General features: G+C 54.0%; 1 protein-coding gene across 4 annotated transcripts in view; it reads left to right on the top strand.

Annotated features, from left to right (window-relative positions):
- The window catches only part of LOC112247858 (non-structural maintenance of chromosomes element 4 homolog A-like), a 37,335-nt gene extending 22,819 nt beyond the window's left edge, over positions 1–14,516 (top strand). For all 4 annotated transcript variants that reach the window (XM_042305629.1, XM_042305628.1, XM_042305627.1 and 1 more), the window contains one exon: positions 14,311–14,516. In XM_042305629.1, the coding sequence (XP_042161563.1) occupies positions 14,311–14,379 (69 nt within the window). In that variant the 3' untranslated portion in view covers positions 14,380–14,516. The remainder of the gene's footprint in view (positions 1–14,310) is intronic.

Genomic DNA, 14,516 nt, shown 5'->3' with positions numbered 1-14,516 from the left:
ACACACACACACTGGGACTGGGACACACACACACACACACACACACACTGGGACTGGGACACACACACACACACTGGGACTGGGACACACACACACACACACACACACACTGGGACTGGGACACACACACACACTGGGACTGGGACACACACACACACACACACACACTGGGACTGGGACACACACACACTGGGACACACACACACACACTGGGACACACACACACACTGGGACTGGGACACACACACACACACACTGGGACTGGGACACACACACACACACACACTGGGACTGGGACACACACACACACACACACACTGGGACTGGGACACACACACACACACACACTGGGACACACACACACACACACTGGGACTGGGACACACACACACACACACACACACTGGGACTGGGACACACACACACACACACACACACACTGGGACTGGGACACACACACACACACTGGGACTGGGACACACACACACTGGGACTGGGACACACACACACACACACACACTGGGACACACACACACACTGGGACACACACACACACACACACTGGGACTGGGACACACACACACACACACTGGGACTGGGACACACACACACACACACACTGGGACTGGGACACACACACACACACACTGGGACACACACACACACTGGGACTGGGACACACACACACACACACACTGGGACTGGGACACACACACACACACACTGGGACTGGGACACACACACACACACACTGGGACTGGGACACACACACACACACACACACACACACACACACACACACTGGGACACACACACACACACTGGGACTGGGACACACACACACACACACACTGGGACTGGGACACACACACACACACACTGGGACTGGGACACACACACACACACACACACACTGGGACTGGGACACACACACACACACACACACACACACTGGGACTGGGACACACACACACACACACACACACACACTGGGACACACACACACACACACACTGGGACTGGGACACACACACACACACACACTGGGACTGGGACACACACACACACACACACACACTGGGACTGGGACACACACACACACACACTGGGACTGGGACACACACACACACACTGGGACTGGGACACACACACACACACACACACACACTGGGACTGGGACACACACACACACACACACACTGGGACTGGGACACACACACACACACACACACACTGGGACTGGGACACACACACACACACTGGGACTGGGACACACACACACACTGGGACACACACACACACACTGGGACTGGGACACACACACACACACTGGGACTGGGACACACACACACACACTGGGACTGGGACACACACACACACACACACTGGGACACACACACACACACTGGGACACACACACACACACTGGGACTGGGACACACACACACACTGGGACTGGGACACACACACACACTGGGACACACACACACACACACTGGGACACACACACACACACACTGGGACTGGGACACACACACACACACACACACACACACACTGGGACTGGGACACACACACACACACTGGGACTGGGACACACACACACACACACACTGGGACTGGGACACACACACACACTGGGACTGGGACACACACACACACACACACTGGGACTGGGACACACACACACACACACTGGGACACACACACACACACACTGGGACTGGGACACACACACACACACTGGGACTGGGACACACACACACACACACACTGGGACTGGGACACACACACACACACACACACACACTGGGACTGGGACACACACACACACACACATGGGACTGGGACACACACACACACACACACACTGGGACTGGGACACACACACACACTGGGACTGGGACACACACACACACACACTGGGACACACACACTGGGACTGGGACACACACACACACTGGGACACACACACACACTGGGACTGGGACACACACACACACTGGGACAACACACACACACACACACACTGGGACTGGGACACACACACACACACACACACTGGGACTGGGACACACACACACACACACACACACACACACTGGGACTGGGACACACACACACACACACACACACACACTGGGACTGGGACACACACACACACACACTGGGACTGGGACACACACACACACACACTGGGACTGGGACACACACACACACACACTGGGACTGGGACACACACACACACACACACACACTGGGACTGGGACACACACACACACACACACACACACACTGGGACTGGGACACACACACACACACACACACTGGGACTGGGACACACACACACACACACACACTGGGACACACACACACACACACACACACACACACACACTGGGACTGGGACACACACACACACACACACACACACACACTGGGACTGGGACACACACACACACACACACTGGGACTGGGACACACACACACACACACTGGGACTGGGACACACACACACACACTGGGACACACACACACACACACACACACACTGGGACTGGGACACACACACACACACACACTGGGACTGGGACACACACACACACACTGGGACACACACACACACACTGGGACACACACACACACACACACACTGGGACTGGGACTGGGACACACACACACACACACTGGGACTGGGACACACACACACACACTGGGACTGGGACACACACACACACACTGGGACTGGGACACACACACACACACACTGGGACTGGGACACACACACACACACTGGGACTGGGACACACACACACTGGGACTGGGACACACACACACACTGGGACACACACACACACACACACTGGGACTGGGACACACACACACACTGGGACTGGGACACACACACACACACACTGGGACACACACACTGGGACTGGGACACACACACACACACACACACTGGGACACACACACACACACACACACACACACTGGGACTGGGACACACACACACACACACACTGGGACTGGGACACACACACACACACACTGGGACTGGGACACACACACACACTGGGACACACACACACACACTGGGACTGGGACACACACACACTGGGACACACACACACTGGGACTGGGACACACACACACACACACTGGGACTGGGACACACACACACACACTGGGACTGGGACACACACACACACTGGGACACACACACACACACACACTGGGACACACACACACACACACACACACACACACACTGGGACTGGGACACACACACACACACTGGGACTGGGACACACACACACACACACTGGGACTGGGACACACACACACTGGGACTGGGACACACACACACACACACACTGGGACACACACACACTGGGACTGGGACACACACACACACACACTGGGACTGGGACACACACACACACACACTGGGACTGGGACACACACACACACACACACTGGGACTGGGACACACACACACTGGGACTGGGACACACACACACACACTGGGACTGGGACACACACACACACTGGGACTGGGACACACACACACACACACACACTGGGACTGGGACACACACACACACACTGGGACTGGGACACACACACACACACACTGGGACTGGGACACACACACACACACTGGGACACACACACTGGGACACACACACACACACACACACACACACTGGGACTGGGACACACACACACACACACTGGGACTGGGACACACACACACACACACTGGGACTGGGACACACACACACACACACACACTGGGACTGGGACACACACACACTGGGACACACACACACACACACACACTGGGACTGGGACACACACACACACACTGGGACTGGGACACACACACACACACACTGGGACTGGGACACACACACACACACACACACACTGGGACTGGGACACACACACACACACACACACACACACTGGGACTGGGACACACACACACACACACACACACTGGGACTGGGACACACACACACACACTGGGACTGGGACACACACACACACACACACACACACACTGGGACTGGGACACACACACACACACACTGGGACACACACACACACACACACACACTGGGACTGGGACACACACACACACTGGGACACACACACACACACACTGGGACTGGGACACACACACACACTGGGACTGGGACACACACACACTGGGACTGGGACACACACACACACACACACTGGGACTGGGACACACACACACACACACTGGGACACACACACACACACACTGGGACTGGGACACACACACACACACTGGGACTGGGACACACACACACACACACACACACACACACTGGGACTGGGACACACACACACACACTGGGACTGGGACACACACACACACACACTGGGACTGGGACACACACACACACACACTGGGACTGGGACACACACACACACACTGGGACTGGGACACACACACACACACACACACACTGGGACTGGGACACACACACACACACACACACTGGGACACACTGGGACACACACACACACACTGGGACTGGGACACACACACACACACACACACTGGGACACACACACACACACACTGGGACTGGGACACACACACACACACACACACACTGGGACTGGGACACACACACACACACACTGGGACTGGGACACACACACACACACACACACACACACACACACTGACTGGGACACACACACACACACTGGGACTGGGACACACACACACTGGGACTGGGACACACACACACACACACACTGGGACTGGGACACACACACACACACACACACACACACTGGGACTGGGACACACACACACACACTGGGACTGGGACTGGGACACACACACACACACACACACACACTGGGACTGGGACACACACACACACACACTGGGACTGGGACACACACACACACACTGGGACTGGGACACACACACACACACACTGGGACTGGGACACACACACACACACACACACACTGGGACTGGGACACACACACACACACTGGGACTGGGACACACACACACACACACACTGGGACTGGGACCACACACACACACTGGGACTGGGACACACACACACACACACACACACTGGGACTGGGACACACACACACACACACTGGGACTGGGACACACACACACACTGGGACTGGGACACACACACACACTGGGACTGGGACACACACACACACACTGGGACTGGGACACACACACTGGGACACACACACACTGGGACTGGGACACACACACACACACTGGGACTGGGACACACACACACACTGGGACTGGGACACACACACACTGGGACACACACACACACACACTGGGACACACACACACACACACACACACACACTGGGACACACACACACACACACACACACACTGGGACTGGGACACACACACACACACACACACACACACACTGGGACTGGGACACACACACACACACACACACTGGGACTGGGACACACACACACACACTGGGACTGGGACACACACACACACACACACACACACACACACACACACACACACACTGGGACACACACACACACACACACACTGGGACACACACACACACACACACACACTGGGACACACACACACACACACACACACACTGGGACTGGGACACACACACACACTGGGACTGGGACACACACACTGGGACTGGGACACACACACACACACACACACACACACTGGGACTGGGACACACACACACACACACACACACACACTGGGACACACACACACACACACACACTGGGACACACACACACACACACACTGGGACACACACACACACACACACTGGGACTGGGACACACACACACACACACTGGGACTGGGACACACACACACACACACACACACACTGGGACTGGGACACACACACACACACACTGGGACTGGGACACACACACACACACACACACACTGGGACACACACTGGGACACACACACACACTGGGACACACACACACACACACACACACACTGGGACTGGGACACACACACACACACACACACACACTGGGACTGGGACACACACACACTGGGACTGGGACACACACACACACACTGGGACTGGGACACACACACACACACACACACACTGGGACACACACACACACACACACACACACACACACACACACACACACACACACTGGGACTGGGACACACACACACACACACTGGGACTGGGACACACACACACACACACACACACACACTGGGACTGGGACACACACACACACACACACACACACACTGGGACTGGGACACACACACACACACACACACACACACTGGGACTGGGACACACACACACACACACACACACACACACTGGGACTGGGACACACACACACACACACACACACACACACTGGGACTGGGACACACACACACACACACTGGGACTGGGACACACACACACTGGGACACACACACACACACACACTGGGACTGGGACACACACACACACACACACACACTGGGACTGGGACACACACACACACACACACACACTGGGACACACACACACACACACACACTGGGACTGGGACACACACACACTGGGACACACACACACACACACTGGGACTGGGACACACACACACACACACACACACACACACACACTGGGACACACACACACACACACACACACACACACTGGGACTGGGGACACACACACACACACACACACACACTGGGACTGGGACACACACACACACACACACACACACACACTGGGACTGGGACACACACACACACACACACACACACTGGGACACACACACACACACACACACTGGGACTGGGACACACACACACACACACACACACACACACTGGGACTGGGACACACACACACACACACACACACACTGGGACTGGGACACACACACACACACACACACACACACACACACACACACTGGGACTGGGACACACACACACACACACACTGGGACTGGGACACACACACACACACACACACACACTGGGACACACACACACACACACACTGGGACACACACACTGGGACACACACACACACACACACTGGGACACACACACACTGGGACACACACACACACACACACTGGGACTGGGACACACACACGCACACACACTGGGACACAGAACACGCACACACACTGGGACAGAACACACACACACACTGGGACAGAACGCACACACACTGGGACAGAACACGCACACACACTGGGACAGAACACGCACACACACTGGGACAGAACACACACACACACTGGGACAGAACACACACACACACACACACTGGGACAGAACACACACACACACACACACACTGGGACAGAACACACACACACACTGGGACGGAACACACACACACACACACACTGGGACGGAACACACACACACACACACACTGGGACGGAACACACACACACACACACACACACTGGGACAGAACACACACACACACACTGGGACAGAACACACACACACACACTGGGACAGAACACACACACACACACACACACACTGGGACAGAACACGAACACACACACACACACACACACACACACACACACACTGGGACAGAACACACACACACACACACACACTGGACAGAACACACACACACTGGGACTGGGACACACACACTGGGACTGGGACACACACACACACACACACTGGGACTGGGACACACACACACACACACTGGGACTGGGACACACACACACACACACACACACACTGGGACTGGGACACACACACTGGGACTGGGACACACACACACACACACTGGGACTGGGACACACACACACACACACACACTGGGACTGGGACACACACACACACTGGGACACACACACACACACACTGGGACTGGGACACACACACACACTGGGACACACACACACACACACACACTGGGACTGGGACACACACACACACTGGGACTGGGACACACACACACACACACTGGGACTGGGACACACACACACACACACACACACTGGGACACACACACACACACACACTGGGACACACACACACACACACTGGGACTGGGACACACACACACACACACACACACACACACACTGGGACTGGGACACACACACACACACACACACACACACACAGGGACTGGGACACACACACACACACACACACACACACACACTGGGACACACACACACACACACACACACTGGGACTGGGACACACACACACACACACACACACTGGGACTGGGACATACACACACACACACACTGGGACTGGGACACACACACACACACACTGGGACACACACACACACACACACACTGGGACTGGGACACACACACACACACACACACACTGGGACTGGGACACACACACACACACACACTGGGACTGGGACACACACACACACACTGGGACTGGGACACACACACACACACACACACACACACTGGGACTGGGACACACACACACACACACACACACACACACTGGGACTGGGACACACACACACACACACACACACTGGGACTGGGACACACACACACACACACACACACACACACACACACACTGGGACTGGGACACACACACACACACACACACTGGGACTGGGACACACACACACACACACACACACACACTGGGAGACACACACACACTGGGACACACACACACACACTGGGACTGGGACACACACAAACACACACACACACACACTGGGACTGGGACACACACACACACACACACACACACTGGGACTGGGACACACACACACACACACTGGGACTGGGACACACACACACACACACTGGGACTGGGACACACACACACTGGGACTGGGACACACACACACTGGGACACACACACTGGGACTGGGACACACACACACACACACACACACTGGGACACACACACACACACACATACACTGGGACACACACACACACACACACACACACACACACTGGGACTGGGACACACACACACACACACACACACACTGGGACTGGGACACACACACACACACACACACACACACACACACACACACACTGGGACTGGGACACACACAAACACACACACACACTGGGACTGGGACACACACACACACACACACACTGGGACTGGGACACACACACACTGGGACACACACAACACACTGGGACTGGGACACACACAAACACACACACACACACACTGGGACTGGGACACACACACACACACACACACACACTGGGACTGGGACACACACACACACACACTGGGACTGGGACACACACACACACACACTGGGACTGGGACACACACACACTGGGACTGGGACACACACACACTGGGACACACACACACACACACTGGGACTGGGACACACACACACACACACACACACTGGGACACACACACACACACACATACACTGGGACACACACACACACACTGGGACACACACACACACTGGGACTGGGACACACACACACACTGGGACACACACACACACTGGGACTGGGACACACACACACACACACACACACACACACACACTGGGACTGGGACACACACACACACACACACACACACACACACTGGGACTGGGACACACACACACACACACTGGGACTGGGACACACACACACACACACACACACACTGGGACTGGGACACACACACACACACACACACACTGGGAGACACACACACACACACACACACACACTGGGACACACACACACACACACACACACACACACACACACACACACACTGGGACTGGGACAAACACACACACACACACACACTGGGACTGGGACACACACACACACACTGGGACTGGGACACACACACACTGGGACACACACACACACACACTGGGACTGGGACACACACACACACACACACACACACACACACACTGGGACTGCACACTGGGACACACACACTGGGACTGGGACACACACACACACACACACACACACACTGGGACTGGGACACACACACACACACACACACACACACACACACACACACACACACACACTGGGACTGGGACACACACACACACACACACACTGGGACTGGGACACACACACACACACACACACACTGGGACTGGGACACACACACACACACACTGGGACTGGGACACACACACACACACACTGGGACTGGGACACACACACACACACACACTGGGACTGGGACACACACACACACACACACACACACACACACTGGGACTGGGACACACACACACACACACACACTGGGACACACACACACACACACACACACACACACACACACACACACACACACACACACACTGGGACTGGGACACACACACACACTGGGACTGGGACACACACACACACACTGGGACTGGGACACACACACACACACACTGGGACTGGGACACACACACACACACTGGGACACACACACACACACACACTGGGACTGGGACACACACACACACACACACTGGGACTGGGACACACACACACTGGGACACACACACACTGGGACACACACACACACACACACTGGGACACACACACACACACACACACTGGGACTGGGACACACACGCACACACACTGGGACTGGGACACACACGCACACACACTGGGACACACACACGCACACACACTGGGACACACACACGCACACACACACTGGGACACAGAACACGCACACACACTGGGACAGAACACACACACACACACTGGGACAGAACACGCACACACACTGGGACAGAACGCACACACACTGGGAAGGAACACACACACACTGGGACAGAATACACACACACACACACACACACTGGGACAGAACACGCACACACACTGGGACAGAACACGCACACACACTGGGACAGAACACACACACACACACACACACACACACTGGGACGGAACACACACACACACACACACACACTGGGACGGAACACACACACACACACACTGGGACGGAACACACACACACACACACACTGGGACGGAACACACACACACACACACACTGGGACGGAACACACACACACACACACTGGGACGGAACACACACACACACACTGGGACGGAACACACACACACACACACACACACACTGGGACGGAACACACACACACACACACACACACTGGGACGGAACACACACACACACACACACACACACACTGGGACGGAACACACACACACACACACACACACACTGGGACGGAACACACACACACACACACACACACACACTGGGACGGAACACACACACACACTGGGACAGAACACACACACACACACTGGGACAGAACACACACACACACACACACTGGGACAGAACACACACACACACACACACTGGGACAGAACACACACACACACACACACACTGGGACAGAACACACACACACACACACACACACTGGGACAGAACACACACACACACACACACACACTGGGACAGAACACGAACACACACACACACACACACACTGGGACAGAACACACACACACACACACACACACTGGGACAGAACACACACACACACACACACACACACACTGGGACAGAACACACACACACACACTGGGACAGAACACACACACACACACACACTGGGACAGAACACACACACACACACACACTGGGACAGAACACACACACACACACACACACTGGGACAGAACACACACACACACACACTGGGACAGAACACACACACACACGCACTGGGACAGAACACACACACACACACACTGGGACAGAACACACACGCACTGGGACAGAACACACACACACACACACTGGGACAGAACACACACACACTGGGACAGAACACGAACACACACACACACACACACACTGGGACAGAACACACACACACACACACACACTGGGACAGAACGCACACACACTGGGACAGAACGCACACACACTGGGACAGAACACACACACACTGGGACAGAACACACACACACTGGGACAGAACGCACACACACACTGGGACAGAACGCACACACACACTGGGACAGAACGCACACACACTGGGACAGAACGCACACACACACTGGGACAGAACGCACACACACACTGGGACAGAACGCACACACACTGGGACAGGGACGCACACACACACACACACACTGGGACAGGGACGCACACACACACTGGGACAGAACGCACACACACACTGGGACAGAACGCACACACACACACTGGGACAGAACGCACACACACACACACACACACACTGGGACAGAACGCACACACACACACACACACTGGGACAGAACGCACACACACTGGGACAGAACGCACACACACACTGGGACAGAACGCACACACACTGGGACAGAACGCACACACACACTGGGACAGAACGCACACACACACTGGGACAGAACGCACACACACACACACACACTGGGACAGAACGCACACACACTGGGACAGGGACGCACACACACACACACACACTGGGACAGGGACGCACACACACACTGGGACAGAACGCACACACACACTGGGACAGAACGCACACACACACTGGGACAGAACGCACACACACACACACACTGGGACAGAACGCACACACACACACACACTGGGACAGAACGCACACACACACACACACTGGGACAGAACGCACACACACTGGGACAGAACGCACACACACTGGGACAGGGACGCACACACACACACACACTGGGACAGGGACGCACACACACACTGGGACAGGGACGCACACACACACTGGGACAGGGACACATACACACACACACTGGGACAGGGACACATACACGTTGATTTTTAGCATAGTTTCTTGTAATTCTTTCTCCGTATATAATTTGGTCTGTAACAGTAGATTAGCACCCTGTATTATCAGCGTATTCAACAGCGGTTAAGAAATATATCACCTTCAACAGTGTTGTCTTGTGATCAAAGACCTCAATGTTTTGGGATCATTGGTGTCGTTAAAACAATTAGCATCTTTGACATTTCAGTGGACTTTCTAACAACGATCAGCTTTTTGATAAGCGGTTTAGCCCCCCCAAAAATTACATCCCCAGTTATTGGCATACGGTCCCCAGTTATTGGCATACGGTCCCCAGTTATTGGCATATGGTCCCCAGTTATTGGCATACGGTCCCCAGTTATTGGCATACGGTCCCCAGTTATTGGCATACGGTCCCCAGTTATTGGCATACGGTCCCCAGTTATTGGCCACCTTACTATTTTGTTACATTCATTTAATTATCTTTACATTTTTGTTCAGAAAAAGACACACCAACCTCGTATCTGAAGTGTTTACTAGATCGTTGCCGATCCTCCTGGTAAAGGAAAAAGGGCTTGGCTGACAACTTTTCATTCCGATGCCCGATGTCCGTTGCACGATGTCTGTTGCACGATGTCCGTTGCACGATGTCCGTTGCCCGATGTCTGTTGCACGATGTCCGTTGCACGATGCCCGATGTCTGTTGCCCGATGTCCGTTGCACGATATCCGTTGCACGATGTCCGTTGCACGATGTCCGTTGCACGATGTCCGTTGCACGATGTCCGTTGCACGATGCCCGATGTCCGTTGCACGATGCCCGATGTCCGTTGCACGATGCCCGATGTCCGTTGCCCGATGTCCGTTGCACGATGCCCGATGCCCGATGTCCGTTGCACGATGCCCGATGCGCCATCCTGTAGACTCTTAAATGTTTTTTCACCTAAATATTCTTCAATGTTGTAACCAACTATTTCATTATTTTTGTTTTACAGATTAATCTTATGTTTTGAGAAAGTAGATAACAGTTTAATACTAACACATAAATTGAGTATGAATAATTTAGGTTAAAAGTTGGATATTAAAAGATGTGGGGTCTGTCGCGTAGTCAAATTTTACAATATACATTGTGTCCCACAAAACGTTTGATATATATATATATATATATATATATATAATTACTTTTCTGAAAACTCTGAAAACCTAATTTAACTTACATAAACTGCAATGATCGGTGGTCAGCTAGCTAGAAGGGTATCTTGAGTTGCAAAATGCACCTTTATTTACCAACCTATTTAAATGTTGAGGTCATTTAATCCCCCAACCGCTAGAGGGTGTCTGAAGTTGGTGGGAAAATTAGCTAGAGTTGTTTGTTGTTGTTGATGATGATGTTATATCACAAGATGAATTGTTTTCTTCTGAAGGAGTTGGATGATGTTTTCTTCTGTTCTCTCTCTCTCTCTCTCTAGGAGTTAATTGAGGCCTTTGATATCACCGAGCCACTGATCCATGCTCCCAGCACACAGCACACAGAATGATGCTGATATAACAGCTATTTCCTTTTAAAACATTAGAGAATTTTATCGACTTTAACTTTAGCTATAAATATTAGTTTTCTATTCATAGGACTTGTTCGCGGTTTTTTGTATTATTTGATTAAAGAGAGTGAACCCAA

This window comes from Oncorhynchus tshawytscha, linkage group LG24 (assembly GCF_018296145.1).
Source record: "Oncorhynchus tshawytscha isolate Ot180627B linkage group LG24, Otsh_v2.0, whole genome shotgun sequence".
NCBI classification, from domain to species: domain Eukaryota; kingdom Metazoa; phylum Chordata; class Actinopteri; order Salmoniformes; family Salmonidae; genus Oncorhynchus; species Oncorhynchus tshawytscha.
This window is presented reverse-complemented; position numbering and strand designations above follow the sequence as displayed.